This window comes from Cygnus olor, chromosome 2 (assembly GCF_009769625.2).
Source record: "Cygnus olor isolate bCygOlo1 chromosome 2, bCygOlo1.pri.v2, whole genome shotgun sequence".
Lineage (NCBI taxonomy): Eukaryota > Metazoa > Chordata > Aves > Anseriformes > Anatidae > Cygnus > Cygnus olor.
Window position 1 is genome coordinate 93,202,754 of NC_049170.1, and position 18,411 is coordinate 93,221,164.

At 49.0% G+C, this 18,411-nt stretch overlaps 1 protein-coding gene across 10 annotated transcripts; it reads right to left on the reverse strand.

Annotated features, from left to right (window-relative positions):
- Positions 1-1,141: 1,141 nt before the first annotated feature.
- On the reverse strand, positions 1,142-11,341 carry IRX4 (iroquois homeobox 4). 10 transcript variants are annotated; one of them, XM_040549095.1, is made up of 7 exons: positions 10,931-11,337; positions 10,337-10,444; positions 5,520-5,678; positions 4,403-4,654; positions 3,936-4,042; positions 2,700-3,022; positions 1,143-2,515 (listed from the first exon to the last, which is right to left on the reverse strand). In XM_040549095.1, exons 3-7 carry the CDS (start codon positions 5,562-5,564, stop codon positions 1,764-1,766), a joined length of 1,479 nt encoding a protein of 492 aa, XP_040405029.1. In that variant the 5' UTR covers positions 5,565-5,678; positions 10,337-10,444; positions 10,931-11,337; the 3' UTR covers positions 1,143-1,763. The 10 variants fall into 10 exon arrangements, with proteins under 10 accessions (XP_040405033.1, XP_040405035.1, XP_040405034.1 ...); XM_040549096.1 differs by having other exon boundaries at positions 10,531-11,337; XM_040549094.1 differs by adding an exon at positions 9,393-9,571 and having other exon boundaries at positions 10,337-11,337.
- Positions 11,342-18,411: the final 7,070 nt, after the last annotated feature.

Sequence of the window (18,411 nt, forward strand, 5' to 3'; positions counted from 1 at the left end):
ATTATCTTGGCTGATGCACGTTTTCCAGGCCGGGGGCTCCTGTCTGAGCCTTTTGACAGCCAGATCAGCAGAGGGGTTCAGTGATCTCGATAATATCATCCAAGAGAGCGAAAGTCAATACAATGACAGGGAATATGACTGGATACAATCCAATTACGGCTGCTCGCAGAGAGGGGAAGGGCTTGATCTGATCTCCGCACCCGGATTCCTTTATTCAGTCCTTGCACTAACAGGTCTCGCTAGAAACTTTGCTGGCTGGCGGATGTTGTATTTTGCCTGGGTACTGCCTCGGTTGCATTTATCGTCGCCTTTAATATATATGTGCATATCCCCCGGGTTGCATTCTCATTTATCATTTATTTCAGACAGAAGGGGGTTGGGTGAGGACAGAAAGGCTCTTCTGCTTGTCCGGTGTCAGCTCGGTCCTTCGGGCACTTTCTTTTTTCCGCCGCAGCGCCGGGGGCGGGAGCCCAGGGATCTGGCCCGGTCTGGGTAAACCGGGGGCTGTTACTGCCTGGCAGCTTCTTTTCCGGCACTTCTCCCCCCTCTCCCAGTCTGGGGATCAGGAAAAGTTTGTTCCCGTTCCGGGGAAGAGTAAGGGAAATCTTTTAAACGCCTGTTATCTAAATGGTAAATTGGCTTCGAGTGCTCCTGAATCACACGTCGAGAGCGCTCTCTCTCTCTCTTTTTGTTGGCTGCACTCTATTTAATGTCAAAACGGTAAAGCATCTGTCCTGAAGTGCTGAAATATTCATGGCGGATCAGCGATTCCCCATACTGGCAGAAGAGCTGGAAAGCTAAAGCGGTTGTTTAAAAGATCAAATTTTCCACGTGAATCAATGGCTCCGCGCGCCGAGGAGGAGGCGCCGCGGCAGAGCCGGGCCGGTTTGGGAGAGCCCCCGCCCGCAGCCGGAGCGGGCGATGGCCTCGCCCCGCCGCGCAGCCGCGGGGACACCTGAGGCCCGGCCGGCGCCTCCGGCCCCTTCGGCAGCGCCGCCGCCCTTTTCTCGGTACTGTCCGGGTGCCCGTTGCCGCACTCGCCAAACACACGGCCCTCCTCGGCAGCAGGGAAGGGTCTGCGGGTGCGGGAGGCCCGCGGAGGCCACGGGGAGCAGCCGAGCCCCTTCCCACTTATGGCAGCCCGGTGCCAGCCCTTAAAACGAGCCGAAGAGGGAATTTGGAAACCTGGAATATGTTTGTGCAATGCAAAAGGCCACCACGCTTGTTACCTCTGAAACAGACAATTTATTTGAGTGAACATACCTTTTAACATATTTCTCTTTTTTTTTTTGTTGTCAAGATAAATTTGTGCAGTAGGTGTAAACTTAGTAGAAGTGCTGTTTGTGAATTATATGCTAACAAGGAAATTAGGACGAAAAACTCTCAAAAAGTCTTTATAACTAATATCGGCATGCCTTAAATTAAATCTGAATTAAAATTTCTCATTTGTAAACTTTCGGATGTAAACTTTGTAAGTAGGTCTACACTATAGTACGTGCTTTTGGACATGGAATTAAATAACTTTCACGACATTGATCCCTTAAAGTCGCAGCCAGGAGAAATTAATTCTTCAGAAGAGCAGTGAGGCGTCTGTCCTTTGAACTGAGCAAACTGAACTTTAAATCCTCGTTTCTGTTGTTAAAAAGAAAAAAAAAAAAAAAAAACAGGAAAGAAAAAGTTTTATATTTAAACTCTCACAAGTCTCTTTTCAGTGTAGCTGACTCTTCCAGTGCAGGGAAGTTCTTTGCCCCTCGGTGGGGCCGTTAAGAGCAAAACATTTTGCTTCCTGCTTTGGGAAACGCAATAAACTCCTTGCTCGAGTCGTGGTGGGCCAGGTTTGACAGCTGCCCCTTGAGCACGTTGGCGCCGTTGCCTACCGAGCGTCCCAAGGCGCCCGTTTCCAGAATGGCTCCTTTGGTGGTAGCCCAGGACACTGTGGTGTTGCTCAAGGCTTGGTTCAAAGTACTGTGCCTGAACAGGGGGTCGTGAAACACCCCGTCCACCCAGTTCCTGAGGTTGGTGACCGGTGAATCCTGGTGCCTGTCGATGACATTGACCGGGGTGGAGACAGCAGTGGCGGCCGAGCCCCCCTGCCGCTTCAGCATGCATGAGGGGTACTCGGCCTGGTTGAGGGAGGTGGCGGTCTGCGCCAGGGACCAAATCCTGGGCTTCGCCTCCAGCAGCTGCTGTCCCTGCGGGAAGCACATTTTGGGCTCGCAGCCGCGGGGCCGGGCGCCGAGCAGGGCCGCCTCGCACTCCTCGGCCGCCGGCTTCAGGCAGCTGCGGGCCCTCTCCGCCTCCTCCTCTTCCTCTTCGTCGACGGCGGTCGGCAGCGGCAGCTTGGCGGGGGGCTCGGCGGCGCGGGGCGGGGGGCCGCCGCCCGGCAGCGGGTGCGGATGCGGCAGTGCGTGCGGGAAGGGCCGCCTCATCTCGCACTCGGAGCTCTCCGACTCGGCGGCGTCCAAGTCCTCCAGGTCGCTGAGCTCCAGCTCCTTCTCCTCCTTGCCCGTGGGCTCTGCGGGAGGGGTGGGGGGAAGGGACGGCAAAAACAAGACACGCGGTCACTGGAGACGCCGCGCTGCCCCGCGGGCGCCCCCGCCAGCGAGGCCCGAGGCCAAGGGGGCGAGGCCCCCCCCGGGGCCAGCTGGCGGCCGACCCCCCGCGGCCGCGCCGCTAAGTGCCCCTTCCTAGCAGGGTACCCTCGGCTTTCTCGTTCTTCATCATCGTGTCTTCCTGCGAGCCCTCCTCCTCCTCCTCCTCTTCCTCGTAGGGTCGCTTCTCGTCCGAGCACTTGTTCCGCGGAGGCCAGGTCATCTTGTTCTCTTTCTTGAGCCGCCGGCGGGCGTTGGCGAACCAGGTAGAGACCTGGGTGAGGGTCATCTTGGTGATGATGGCCAGCATGATCTTCTCTCCCTTGGTGGGGTAGGGGTTCTTGCGGTGCTCCTGCAGCCAGGCCTTCAGCGTGCTGGTGGTCTCCCGGGTGGCGTTTTTCCGCCGCGTCCCGCCGTCCATCCCGCCGTACCTGCGGGCACAGCCGAGCACCCCCAGCGTGACCCGGCGCCCTCGCCCCCTGGCGACCCGCCTGACGCCCCCCTGCGGGGCGGGGGCTCCCCGGGTCCCGGCTCTGACACGCGCCACCCCCCTCAGGTGGGGGCGGCAGGACCAAGGACGGGACAAGCGGGTGAGGACAGCTCAGCTTCCAGGGGAGGCCCGCCCGAGGAAGGAGGAGGACGGAGGGCTCGTTCAGCCAGCACCGGTCACCGGGCGGTGCAAACCCCCGCTACGCCGCGGCGTTTGCGGGGAAGGAGGGAAGAAAGCGCCTGCCTTTATTCGCGGCAAAGTCAATGTCAACCTTTCGGGCAGCAGGAAAATCCTAGCGGCTCGCAAACGCCCAGAAATCCTGCTTTCCTGTTGTTTGCTCAGTCCTCCCCAAACAGAATACATCTGGGTGACCCCAGGGTGTAACTGTTAATAGAAATACATTTCCTCTTACTCCTTTCATTAGTAATCTCCCCTACTCTTTTGTTCCTGAAATTGTAAATATATATATATATATAAACCTAACGCAAATGACACCGGACTGCAACTGAATATTTAACGCACATCCTCCAGCAAAGGTCACCGGCGCCCAATGGGCCTCAGAGGTTGCACCGGCGTCTGAGCGCCTTCTGCGCCCTGTTAAAGCTGATAAAGGCAGCAGGGCCGGCCGGCCGCCTACTCCTGACTCCATACGGGAGCAAACTGAAGGAGGGGGGCGTCGGAGGGGTCCGCACCCTCCCCGCCACCGGACCACGTGCGGAGGCTGAGCGGCGGGGAAGGGGGCGGCCGGCGGGGACCCTTCGGGGACCGTTAGGGAGCGGCCGCTGGCCGAGGCTGAGGTCCGGGCACGGGATGCTGGGGGGGGGGTCGCCGAGGGGGGCCGGGGCTGCCCTTACCTGTCGTACTGGTACTGGCTGAGGGTGTGATCGTAGGGGTAGTAGGCAGTCGCCGGGGCGATGCCCGCATGCGCAGAGCCGCCGCCGTCCTTCGCCTCCAAACTGTTCTGCAAAGAGACACCGCGCCGCCGCCCTCAGCCCCCGCCGACCCCCGGCTCTCGGGGAGGGGGACACCTCCCCCCGGCCCGGCCCGGGGCCCCCCCCGGAGCGGCGGGGTCCGTAGGGACGTGAACTCGGGACGGTGCTGCGATGCTGGGGGGGTGGAATAAGAGGGGAGGGGGACGTAAGGGCTGGCTGGGAAGAACGCCCTGGTGACTACCAGCGGGGGGGGAACCCGCAGCCATCGTCCTGGCCGGCTCCTCACCCTCATCGCCTCGGCATCGCCGGGCCCGGGGGGGGGGCGGCGGCGGAACCGGGGATGCGGCGGGGATGCGGGCGGGGGGCGGCGTGTATGTGGGGGGGCTTACCAGGGAGTAGAAAGCGGGAGCCTCGGTGCCGTAGGTCACGTAGTTTCCATAGCCCTGGGGGCCGGCGTAGGGGCCGCCATAGACCCCCAGGGCGGCGGCGGAGTTGAGCTCGTGGCGGGCGGTGGCGAGCAGGCGGCTCTCGTACACAGGACAATAGACCGGGGTCTGCGCGGAGGCGGCCGCCCCCGTCTCGGCCAGCGTCCGGCCGCCGGACTCGCAGCAGGTCGTCAGGGAGTTGGTGCTCATCAGGAACTGGGGGGAGAGAGAGGCGCGCTCAGGGCAGGGAGGGAAACTTCGGCACCTGAAACTAACTTTGATCGCCACGGTTGCGGCTTTGGGGTGTCGCCCCCCCTCCCCCCTCCTCCCTCCCTCGCGTGTTTTGCTTTGGGGGTTAAAACGTTAAAACAGAGGTGCGAGTACTTTATCAGTTAAAATAAAAAACAATAATAATAAGAAAAAACACACCACCAGCAAACAAACGCCCCATGCCTGTAGGCGTTTAATCCGCCGTAATGCATTGCTCCAGCCCTTTGCGTTTAAAGTCCGGTGTGCTCTGACAAGACGGGGTTTACACCGCTTTTCCCCTTTTGCGGCACAATACTTCCCATCTGCGTTTTTAAACCTTTTTTTTTTTTTTTTCTTCCCTAAATCACTCATGCATATTTATTTTGACTGCAGATTTGTAGCGGCCATACACGCACCTGTTATTAACCTGCTGTTTTAGAATACCCCATTATGTTACTGCAGTTCAGCCCTCGGTACTTTCGTGTTTAATTGGTAAACTGTGGATTTAATCGGGAAAGATAAAAAAAAGCGCTCGGGGGAGGGAGCGGGTGGGGGCTGGGGGATCTTTTGCTCCCCTTCTCACCTAGCTCACCTCTGTAATCCTCCCACACACATCGTTATCACCCCGAAAGACCCTAAATCCCGAGTGTGCCTCCCCGTTGCAAAACACGGGCACAAGATATAACTTAGGCATCACCCAGGCATGCTGAGTGAGTAACCGATTTCACGCTCTCGCATGCTAGAAAGGATCGCTGCAGCTTTTAGCACTGAACGGAAGTGATCAATAATGACTGAAATTCAATCAATTAACGTTTGTAGGCAAAAGTCTTACCTGGGGTGCAGAGGAGTAAGGGTAGCCAAACTGAGGATATGACATGGTACAGAGGCTCCCAGTTATCTAGAAACAAGGCGAGACGTCTGATCTGCACGCTATTGCAGCCTTGCTCTGCTCTACTGTACCAATTGATTGGTAACCACAGGTCCCTAGATGCTTATAGGACGAAGCAGAAAACCACATTTAATTTATTTACATGATTTTTTGAACTTTTTTTTTTTTAACTAAAGAAAAAAAGAAGACGTATAGTAATTTTAGCACGTTCCCCTCTACAGCTGCGACACAGAAATAGTTGTTACGTGAGGGCTGCGAGGCTGGCAAACGTGACGGCATAAACACATATTTTGCACCCACGGAAAAGGAAAGGAGGAGAAAAAAGGGGGAACGAAAAGTAGAACAAGCACATCACGTCAGAAGCACGTTGTTTTACAGGAGCCGAACCTCTGACGTCACGTAAAACCTATTCAAATTACCCTGCCTGGAAGTTTAACATTCATTTTCGGGAGCCTTTGAGCTGGCGTGAAAAACAGACTCTCTAGCAACTCTCTCAGTCTGCCTAACAGGAGCGAAAGTTTTGAAACCTCTCCAGCACCAGCTATGCTGGTTCGCAACATATCTATATATTTCTGTGGGAAGGAAATGAAAGGTTTCAACCTGAAGAATCAATGTTCTATCAGCTTTCTTCCCCCCAACCTCCTTCGTCACTGAAGGGCTGGTAAGCACTTTTAATTAGAAATTAATTAATGAGCAGCTGCTTCTTCCCACCCCACAGTAATAATTAGTCTCAATTACAAACAAGACATATGAAGGGACACACGACTGAGTCTTCATTTAAGATTTAATCAACAGTTAAAATTAGCGCTAACGCTGACAATAAAGCACATGACATGGAATCCCGCGTTTCTTTTCCAGTTTTTATTCCCGACATGTGATTACAGGTAGAAAACCCTATGAGCGTATTCCGGGGAGTGATTGAAGGACGTGACTTTTCACATTAAAACGACTCGGGTGCCGTCGCAAACCTCCGCTGGAAAAGCCAGCCCTTCGCTGAGGGCCGCATCCAGCCTGCCTGCGTGCTCCCAAGTGGGCACGACTGGGAGGGGGGTGTTACATCGGGGGTGCCGGTACCCCGATGTGCAGAGTGCTGCTTCCCACCGGGGAGCAAACACCTCTCTGCCGGTGGTTCCCAGCAACGCGGAGCTTCCCTCGGGGCCCTTGGCTGTGGGGTACGGGGCAGCACCCTCGGGGCGCAGCGGGACCCCCGAGCAGAACCGATGGGGCGGGCGCCTCTCCCGCGCCGCCCCCCTTCCTTTCCTTTCCCGGACGTGGCCGTTTGTGGGGGCCGTGCCCCCCTCCCTGACCAGACGGAGCCCCCAACAGGGGCAGGCTCCGTGCTGCCGCCCCGCGGAGGCGGCCGTCGGGGGGGTCCAGGCAGCCCCTCTCACCCCTACGGCGGGCAGAGGAAGCGGAGGACGGGGCTGAGCCGCGGCTGAGCGCTGCTCCGCGGTGTGCAGACTTGCTCAGAGAGATTCCTGGGTTCAGACATGTGAATAGCCCCAGGGTCACACTCTAATTAATGATGATGTTCTCTTCTTCTCCCCAGCTGGAAGACTGCCTCCCAGAAACGAATCTGCCCACACTGACAGCTCGATTGAGGGTGATTGATGACTATCTGGAGACCACAGTACACATAATATAATATCTGCTGCGTAATTGCTTTAATTTACAGATGAAAATACTAGTTCTCGGATTGAGTTAGACTACAGCGAGCGGCGCTTTATAGCGCTTCAGAGTGTTTGCAAATAAAAGATATCAGATACAGTACATGCAAATTATCGTGACAGCTCACTATCTGTAGCCGGGAGAAACGTATGAAGAGTGGGAATCAAATGACATTAATAATCGGGTTTGAATTCCGTATTGATTTTGGGCGGGGCGGGGGGGGGATGCTTATCCTTCTCTCACCTGAACTGCTAATTTCTTCTTCTTCCCGGGAATATTAATAACTTAGCCATTGGGTTTCTGTTACAGAAACGCTTCTTTATTCCTTCTGCGACCCGGTGCTGCCAGAATATAATGGTAGTTTTAGTTACTATTTACGAGCAGCTTCCTTCTGTGCATCGTGCTGCCGGGCTCTTGCATTGTTTTGGAAGAAAAGACACCCGGTGTTTACACAATGGTCTGCCTGCAGTGTTGGGTACTGCTCACTCTGCCTCCTGTGCTGATTACTCTGGGGGTTGTTTGTTTAAGCCCTGGAGTGTAACTCACCGGTGCTAGGGAGGAAAACAGTTGCGCTTATCTCAAGAGTGGCTCAGGGTAAAGCACTATAATTAGCCGAGAGAGCTAGAGAACTGCCTTGAGAAGTCCTCGCAGTTTTGCAGGCTACAGTTTGGGAAACGTCCTGTTGTGTTTCCCACCCCCCACCTTCTTTTGATACTACTGCAGATGTCAACTCTGCAGTGGCCCACACAACACTACGGGTTTTGATATTTAGATGAGTCTATTAAACTTTAAAATACAAGGTGAAATTCAATATTTATAGTTCTTGTCTATTTATATATCACAGTTGTCTTTCATTGCCCTGCCCCATGCAAATACTCTGGTGCCCGTTTTTGCACCGAACTTTCCTGGATTAATCATGATAATTATTTGTCATTTTTCTTTGCAGCTTGCCTGCTCTATTACTTTACCCCCGGTCAGCTTTGTGCCAGTTCCAATCTGTACTCCCTAGAAAGCAGTCATTAAAACACAAAACAAAAACCCACCACCACCACTAACAACAAAAAATAAACCACCACCACCAACCCTCCTTAATATTTAAACACTGACATTACATCTTCCTACGGCGTTCATGGCTTGTTTCACTTGCAATCTACAAATAATGGCCCTTTGTTGATAAGAAACCCAACAGAGTTATATTTCATCTTGAATTTTTGGTGCCAGAGCACAAACACGCAATAAGCCCCACAATGATTTAAAATAACCTTTGTGGTTCTTGCACATAAACAACGTAACACTGTTCAAATCCAAGTAAAGACGCTTAATGCTGTGGGCTATATCCTTAAGCACTTGGAAAATGCAAGCCTTTGCTGTGCAATAAAAATTGTTCCTTGTCAAAGCCCCTTTCCCGTACAAAAGAGTCAACAGCACACCAGAAAGATAAACACACCGTGCTTTCTCCAAAGTTTGAGAAAGTAAAAGCCAATGCAATCGATATGGAGCGCTGCAGGGTTTCCCTCTCATAAGGGTCAGCCTGCACACCCAGAAAAGCGGATATTTTCGCACCAAAGCCAAACTAAGTATATCTTCCAGGGTTACGTGCTTCTTCCCCGGGAAGCTGGAGCCAACGTTCATGCAAGTTTTATCATAAAAACACGAAACTAGAAGGAAACGCCGTGATACTGAAACAGGCCACAGCAGGTAAAACAGAGAACCGCGTCAGGACTAACGCTTTGATGGACGTCTTCAGGGACATGATCTAGAGGCAGTTAATGCAGCTACAGTTTTGCTATCTTCATTTTCATCACCTCCTCGTTCCAAGGGGTTATTGCCACTCCTGGAAATATTTCAACGACGGAATTTGCTTATGAGCTAAATAGACTTCTGCAGGCGCTTTCAGTCGAGTTTGCTTTATTTTCACGTTAAAGATTTAAAGCAACCTTGACACTGTCTGACAAACGCCGTGAAGCTCTACACGTTGCCCATTTGGGATCTGACATGGAACCGAGGGCAGCCTGCAGCATTTTCAAGTAGATTAGCTCCCAGGAAGGCGGTATCGCCAGTAGGCGCGATGTGTTTTTAGAGCCCACCTGAGGTGTGATTGCCTACACTGCACTGCAAATCGGGGGGCAGCGAGTCGGTGGTGCCTACCTGCACAATCCCACCTAATGGCTTGTGATCAGCACAACTATGATGACAAACAAAACAGTTGCATAAGAAAGCGCCGCTAATTAATTTACGCAGATTACAACTACGTGTAAAAGCGGTTGTTCCAAGCTATCCGTTTGAATGCTTTCATTTTGTAGTCTTCAATCCTCTTGGCAAACAATCTAGATTAAAGCAGAAAGGCCTCACATGCTCACTCTGTTCTTTGTATTTATTAACTTTTTGCACTGAAGGACTAGAGCCAACACGCACACACGCGCTCACTCTCACCCCCCAAAACTTTTCAGCAAGAGAAGAAGCAAATGCTGCGACCTGGGCAGCCGCTGTGGGGCTAGATGGACCCTTCCGCACATCCACGTTTACCTGCCCGGTGTAGAGCACACAACTACGCTGTCCCTAGCCAAACAGAGATTTTCCGAGGTTTCCCTTTCCAGCTCCTGCACCCCAAGCGCCGCAGACTCGTAGGCACTCAAACGCCACCACCTTCGAGCTGTCTGGCAGCAGACAGCTTGAGCGTACTTCTATGCGAAGAGAAAACTTTCCTACGTGCAAGGTCAAACCCTATTCCCTTTAAAGTTTGTCTTAAAATCCAGAAAGTTTGACTCGGTACCTTACCTTAGCGCTCGCTGAATATCATATCCACACCCCCTTCCCAAGAAATAACACATATGTTAAATTGCATTTGCCCTCTCTCCTAGGTAAAGATTGCACAAAGCCAAATGATTCATCACAGATAGTTTCTCTTCCCTCCAGCAGTTCGTTTTCAGCTGCCTTGCTGCTAGAGCAGGCTCCGAAGGGGGGAAAAAAATAAACCCCACCGCCCCCCTCCTCCTCGCTTCCGTAGAGACAGACACACACACACAAGCATCACCACCAAAACAAGGAGTTTTTTTTTTTTTTTTTTTTTTTTTTTTTTTTTTTTTTTTTACCTGCGATCACACCAGGCTTCGGCTAAAACCTCGTAGCGAGAGCTGTGCCATGGCAGGGCTTCTCTCCTCTTGTCTGCGCTGGCTCACTTTGCAGGGAGCTACGAAGAACTAATGTAGACATTTCTCAGTGTATAATACCTGACTGGAGTGGCACAGTGCCTTCGGTCCCCAGGCGCCACAATCACTTCACTAACCCCCTGTACTAGAGTGACGTTCAAGTGAATAGCTCCACTGATCACACTCTTTCCTGCTGATTAACACTTTCCAACACGACCAGACGCTCGGGTTCCAACTTTTCCTTTTAAAACAGCAGCAGCCAGCACTGCTTGCCTCCTCGGGTTATAAACGCCGTCTGGGGCGTGGGGGACACCATAATTAATAGCAGGTTAGTAAAATTAGCGCTGCCACTCCAATTGCTGTCCTCGTTGCCAACAATAATTGCATTGATTCGGGAAGGACACGAATGTCCTCCATTTAACCTAATGATCGGCGGGTTGCACACGCTGGAAGGCAGCCGGCGCCGTGATTAAGTGCGCGCACCTCCGAGCTCCCATTTATCTCCGCGGCTCAAGGCTGCGCTGGCGCTAAACTTACGGGCAACTCTGCCTCTCCCGCCGTCTTTGTCTCCCTCCCGTTGCCGGAGGTGGGCTCGGACGCAGGCGCCAGCCTCCGCGTCCCCGCACCTGGCCACCTATTGGCCTTACTTTTGGGCATAGCCGGGGCTCGGCGCGACGGACCCGGGCTCCGCCGCGCTTGCCGGGGCTCTGCTAGACGGAGGGGGCGCGGGGGGGCGCAGCGTGGCCCCCCCGGCTCCGGGGACCCGCGTCCCGCAGCGCCCCCACAGCCCCGGGGCCGGCCCCGCCGTCACCCCCGGCCGGGGGGCAGCCGGAGGGGTCTGCCTGGCCACCGGGTGCTTCCCCCGGGGGAGCGACAGCCGCAGGCGGGTCGGGAGCAGGAGCGCTTGCTCCTGCTGCTGCTCTCCGTCCGTCCGTCGGTCCGGCTGCCACCCCTCTCTGCTGCGGAGTTCTCCGGTCCCGGGCTGAGACCCCCCCCAAACCCTCCCCGGTGTCCACTGCCGCCCGCCCCGTGCAGCCCCCTCCGGGGGCCTGTCGTGCGCTAAGTTTTGCGGCGCGGCCGCGACTTTCTTGGCTTAATTGTTTATGCAGCGCGAAAAGGGACAAATCGGGATTGACAGAAGGGGGAGGAGGGATCGATATCGTTTCTCTTTAAAGGCATAAGCCCGGGCAGACGTCTCAATAAGACGGAGGAGGAGAAAAGGAGAATATTATAGCCTACCTAATTAAGCGAAGACAAAGAGGTGTGGGGAGAAAGGCTCGGGAGAGGTGGGGTGGCAGCGGGGATTTTGAGCCGGTGCCTTCCCACCGTAACCACCAAGGCTGAACAATAACGTTAATAGGGAACATCTGTACATCGACAGATTTATTCTTGCCAGGGCTCTTTCATGCCCGTGTCATTTGCATGGCCCCATGCTCGTAATGTTCGACACACGTTGCACCTTGTAGTGCAGTGACAGGGGAAATCTGATGGATGTTGAGACGGGGAAACCCTCTTCTCTTTCCCCTTTCTCCCTCCTCGGATTGCCCTTGCGGCTTCCAAGGCGGGGAAACCGCACGGAGAAAGACAACGTGCGCCTTCTTCCCCATCCGCGCTCGCAAGCAGAAAGCCAATCACGCAGCGGACCTTTGCATGTTAAAGCAGGGAGCTAACCCGCGGCGGCGGGGACGCCGGGGTTGCCCGCCCGGGGCCAGCCGAGACGGGGGACGGGGGATCAGGGGAACGGGGCACCGCTCCGCTTCCTGGCCGGCCTCTGGGACCCTCCAGCCCTCCACAGACCAGCCGGCAGCCCAGGGGTTGCAGGCGCCGTCTCCAGCGGATCCGGGGCATCCCTTCCTTCCCCGCCGGACGACCGTCCCGTCGGGGCTGGCCCGGGCTCCTCCGCCCCTCTCCGCGAGACCCCTTCCAGCCGCCCGCCGGCCCGAGCCCGTAGTGACATCCCACAAAATGGTGATAGGGGCGGGAGCGGTGCCCGCGTCGGGGGTGCCCCACGGGTGCAGAGCGGGGGGGCTGGGGGGACATCTGCGGCTGTTGGGTGCTGCCCCTTCCCACTGCCCCTCTGAAGGTGTTCAAGGGCAGGAGGTAATGTTCAGAAAGTCATTTATCTCATTAACACCTACCACCCGTAGCAGTGAGCTAACAGGTATCTTAAGGAATACATCAACGTCCGTTGCACGGGTGCAACCTTTTTACTGTGCCAGTGATGGTGAGAGGAAGTGAGCAGACTCTGTCTTTTCCATTTTGCTTATGTCGACCTGCACGCCTCAGAAATTGCTGCCCATTTCCATCTCGATCAATTCCACCTTGCACCGCAAGGCAGGATGGCTTTATGAGAAAGACCGGCCTACCCAGGCAGGAGGAGGGTGACCCAGCCAAGTAAAGCTGAGTTCCCACTGGATGTTCATGTAAGTCAACCATAGTGACCTGAAGGACACATCTACTGAGGGGACACTGGCTACCAATAAATCACAGAAGGTGCTTGCAACCAAAGCAAAAGCTTTAGGGGAACAGTCAAAAAATCACAGACCAGGGCTGGTGGCGCAAAGGGCATTTGTAGATTTTTTTTATGTTTTTCATGATGTTATTACAGCTTCTCTTTCTCCCCTTCTTTTTTAATGCTGAGTTTCCAATTGTTTTAATGTTTAAACTATTAAAAGGTGCTCTTTTCATAGTCTAAATGGAGTTGGGATTGTCTATTCTGGCATTCTTCGACATTCTTTTCCATTTCTGTAGCTAGATCAATGCCCTCTCTGTTGTGAAAAGGCCATCACTAAACGATAGCAAGTGGTTAAAAACCTTAATTTTCCATGTCATTAGACAAACAGCACTGGTGATAGCACTATGTACTTCCATTCAGAAAGGGAATATCATTTAATTGCCAGTGTCAATTCCGGCAGCACAGTGGCTGTTCTTTGAAGGCCTACTTTCTAAGAGATCAGATAAGAGAAAACACTAGCTTGATCTCTTACTTTTTTGGCCTTTATTTTACTGTTGAGGTTATTAAATCACACCCAGTCAAGGAATAATATACTACTGCTTGTTTCATAACTCATGAAAGTCTTAGAAAAACATTAGCTTAATCATGAAACCTCCCAGATAATCTACATAACTAGAATAATTTCACACACACACAAAAATCCAATGCAATTCAGAATGTAGTAAATACATGGAGAAAAATCATATTTTCATTGAAACTGTTTTTGTCCTCATTTGTTTTTCTTCCCTCAGCACAGCAAGGTTTATCTTAATGTGCAAGGATCTGTACAGGTACATTTCTTTTCCTTTTCTTGCATTAAATTGATTATATGATGTTCAAAAGACTGATACACATTAGAAAACCTTTAGGCACTTCAGTGTAAAAGGGATGGATTATTAAAAGGGGAGGTTATTACTGTGAACAATGACTGCAGTACATTTATATGTGAAGTGTTTATCTGGCACTGACCTGCATTGGTCAGAATCTGTACAACTACACTTTTATTCGTAAATATGTACCCATGCTGATAAAAGGCATCTATTTTCAGACTTGGTCTGGTCATCTGACTCTTTTGTAGGCCATAAATATATACGCTTCTAATTATTTTACAACAATTTTCTAAGCGTTACCATAATTCTACTTGTGAACTCATGATTTTGAGAAGACAGCTATTCTGCGGTAGAAAAAAAATGTTGGTGTGGTTAGAGAAGTAGTTAAGGCTGTCTTAGTGTACTTGATATACGGATGGCTGGAGAGGATTATCTTTTAGTAGGAGGGGAGCTTCGTTTTCATTGCTTAAAAGCTTAGCCACACCAAGGGACACTGGAGACCCTGAGAAGGCAGAAGATACTGGGTGAGTCAGTAGGACCAAGTTCTCCTTCTTGCACTGAGCAGGGAGGGAGCCTGCAGCCCTTGCTCAGGTGAGCAGTGCTGCCAAGGTGGAGCTCCAGGGAAGCAGGGCAGGAGCTGGGTCCTTCCTTCATGTTACACAACTGAAGAGAAGTGGGCCGTGGGTCTGATCCTAGAGATCTTCCCATGCACAAGTAGTTCCATAAAATGTTACTCGCGGGCGATCACTCCTTGCACGGAAGGGATTACAGAAAAGAACTGTGTACGCCTCAGAAAACAATGATGCAATTAAAGAAGCATTTGTAGTTTGCGCTTAGGGTTATCTTTCCATGCAGGATGAACCAACATTTTTTTTTTTCCCTGCTAATTATTTTCATTAGCTGTTTTAACTCTTCCTGAGAGATCTTAATAATTGCTTCAGAGCAGAATGTGTAAAACTGAAAATTATTTATGGCACCGATTAGAACTACAGAATACTAATATGGGTAGTCAGGAATAATTTACCATAGCAGGAAAAGCATTATTTAATTGTTTAATATAGAAGCTTAATTGTGCTTGCATATAATTATCATGTAAATATCACTGTGATCACTCTAAGAGGTTATTTCTAAGTGTGCCAAAATTCTGAAGCAATCTGAAAAGAATTAATTTTCTTTCTTGCCTTCCTTCACAAGTCTCTCAAGTACACTATATGTTTTAACTTAAACCAAAATATAGCCAAAGGCAGACAGGAGTTCCAACAGTGACCAGTGTAATACTCACTGCTTTTAATTACTGTAACAATAAATCACACAGGAATGTCCTCCAGGAACTAAATGATTTTCTAAAAACATTTGAGAATATTTTTGAAATTCAATTAATTGAAGGCACCAGATAAAAGGTAGACATTCTTAATGGCTATAAAATAACCCTAAGGGATGTAACTGAGCTCTAATCTTAACTTCAAAGTGTGACAGAAATACTTACTGTATTACTTTAAAAGTATTCAGATCAATGAATCAGTTAAAATTACTTATACATTTACCAACCTTTTCATTTTCTTTCGACTATGGTAGAAAGAACTGCTCTCATTTCCCAGGATACAAAAAGCAGTTGAGACCTGTAAAAGAAATTGTAATTAAAGCCAGCCTTCAGTCAAAATTGGTATTATGAATTTTTGGTTGACACAAGATAAAGGGGCCAGCAAAACATAAAAGTGGCTTGATAAAACATACATTTAGACATATTATACTGAAATTTAACTGGTTTGTGTAAATAGTTCAGGTTTTGGGATTAAATCTATCTTTGTTAAATCCAGTAAGCATTTTTTTTTAATTGAGTTTAATAGAACAAATAGAACATGAATTTTGCCCTGCAATGTTTTACTTAACTTACTTAATTGCATACCTGTCCAATCTTATTATGGGCCAATTATGGGCCCATTATGGGCTTTCTTTCTTTCTTTCTTTCTTTCTTTCTTTCTTTCTTTCTTTCTTTCTTTCTTTCTCTCTCTCTCTCTCTCTCTCTCTCTCTCTCTGTCTCTCTCTCTCTCTGTCTTTCTCTCTCTCTTTCTCTCTCTCTTTCTCTCCTTTTTCCCCCCCCCCCCACTCTTTTTGGACTAACCATGCTAACTTGAACATGCGTGGCTTTACAAGGTGCTGAGCATCTCAAACAACCACAGCATGCCTTCAGCTTTTGTGGGCAGTAGTCTGAGGTGGTATGCAAGATAATGCTCAGTAGGATCCCACTCTGTGAATAATATTTGACCTGTAGTATATGAGCTGCAAAGACTGTTTTAAAAGACCATCACAATTTTCTGATTTGCTAGATGATTTAATAAATCAGCATGATTCAACAGCAGGAAAGTGTTAAGAAATAAAGAAATACGGGGAAGCTGAAATGTCACTACCAGTCTTTTTTTTTTTTTTTTTTTTTTTTTAAGCAGTGCTGCTCTGTTCTGAGCTTCCCTTCCTTTTGCAATCTATAGCCATGGTTGTAATTGCACCCAGGCCATGTAAGCAGATTGTAGATCCATAGTCATCATACTACAGATATAAGGGTTAATTTCTAAGCTTTGCAAAATGGCTGCTTATTATAAATATTCACCGATGAGAAATAATTTAACTCCATACACTCTATTCCTCAGTGCAGAAAGTTTAGAAATAATTGAACTAGAATTAGGCACACATGTACATGTACATCCTTATCTGTGTACACAAACAGGGAAGGATGCAAAGAATTGTCTGCTCTGTACGAAGAGACTGTATTCTAAGAGAAAATATGCTATAGAAGGCTAATTGTTTTTTTTTTCCAACAGCTACCTAGTTTCAATACTCACTGATAATTTTCTCTATTTAATTAAGAGTGACTTAAAATTTTCTCTCTGTTTAAAATGTGTTAAGCTGAGATGGTAAAAAATGACAATAATACTACAGAGATAAATGCATCTTTATCCTTTCTACTTCTTTTCCTTGGTCATTCAAAATCATAAACATCATAAAAACTTTTGAGCATTTAATATTAATGTTCTATCATAATCATAAAATAATAATCATAAAAATATAATAATATTTTATAGCCCCACACAGTAATTCTGTACCCTGAAGGTGAGAGGGTCACTGAAAAGCAGAAGGATCCACAGTGGATTATAGCTGCAAGAATACAACCACTGAAAATACATGTATTATATGATAGCTATTTAGAAAATACATTTAATGTATAATATAATATCATATAATATGAGGCTAAAAACATCAGTAAGACCCAGGATTTGTCTGTGTTGAAGAAGGGCAATAGTCTAACCATGACACTTCTAATCAGAGACTGCACACTGTAGAAGACAGTTTGATAGGTTTATTTTGATGGGCAAATACCCATAATGTTCAGAACAGACTCACATCTACCAAATTATCACCTGTGACCTGCAGCCAGATTCAAATCAATTCCATATAAAAAAGCCTGACCTTTCTATTAAATATTTGTTCCACCAATTACTCTAACCCACCATTCACAAGCATTTAAAGTTTTTATCTTCCAAGGACTTTGCAGTCAAAAGATTTTATTTTATTTTTTTTTTTATTTTTTTTATTTTTTTTTTCTGAGTAGCTAGGTTGTTTATCTCAGAAGGGCTGTTTGTCTAATAAAGGAGCACATAGATTTATTATTACATAGTATCTCCATAAATTCTGAGAAACCGTAGGACGTTCCTGTATTCCCTCCCCTTTTCCCTCCTTTATTTTATTTTATTTTATTTTATTTTATTTTATTTTATTTTATTTTATTTTATTTTATTTTTCAGAAAATCAATAAATCTTTGAATTAAAAGTCTCTCTCTCTCTCTCTAATTTCTTTACCTGTAGTGAAATGGTTGAACTGCAGTAGTATAGAAGAGCTGAAATAAAAAACAAACCAGAATATTGGCTTCAGATTAAAGCTGTGTAGACCTGGGGTAACTTGTCCGGAAAGTTGAATCATTTCATTGAAAATACATGTCAGGCATGGTTAAATATGATTAACAAAGGAAAATGTAAAATTTATGTGAAATTTTTAGGTTTGCAAAAAGTCAGAGCAGTCAAGATATGAAATGTAGTCATGTTTGTCATCAGATGCTGTTTCATCTGCATTATATTTTCCAGTTAACACTCCTCCTCCTCTCTCCAGCATCCAATTTCATACCAGGAAGAGCTATCAGTCCTAAGGACAGAGACAGTGTCTATGGACACAGAGATTTTTACAAAACCCTCGTTAATCTTGAAGGAAGGGAATTCCTTGGGAAGATAATCCCATTTCTTATCTTTGCTCATATCCAGGGACAATTCTGGGAGGTAAAAGATAAAAGGCAAAACCTTGCATCTGCACGTGCCCACAGAGAGCAAGTACTGTCTGATATTTCAAGCTTTTCACAAGATTCCCAGGTCAGCCTGTGTTTCGGATGGAAGTGGAGCAGAGCAGAACAGAACAAGGACAGCTTATCCAGGAACCAAGAAAATGTCACCACCATGCTCAAATCCAGAGTGGCTAGGGATGCAACAGAGCCAGCGGCAACATTGGTGAAACTGATAGCTGAGGCTGACCATCCATAACTTAGAGGAAATTTCAGCTGAAATGACTTGATAGAGATGAAAGGTTAATGGCAGCCGTTTGCACAACAGCTGCTTCCAGCATTCTCCAGCTCTCACCCAAGCTGGGTGGTCAT

Bases quoted from the DNA above. Each gene is read 5' to 3' on its own strand.
- IRX4 (XM_040549099.1), bottom strand. From the start codon at position 5,564: ATGTCATATCCTCAGTTTGGCTACCCTTACTCCTCTGCACCCCAG. The intron at 4,655-5,519 runs GTAAGACTTTTG...CTCTCCCCCCAG, and splicing joins CTTACTCCTCTGCACCCCAG to TTCCTGATGAGCACCAACTC. The intron at 3,023-3,935 runs GTAAGGGCAGCC...CTGTGCCCGCAG, and splicing joins AGCCAGTACCAGTACGACAG to GTACGGCGGGATGGACGGCG.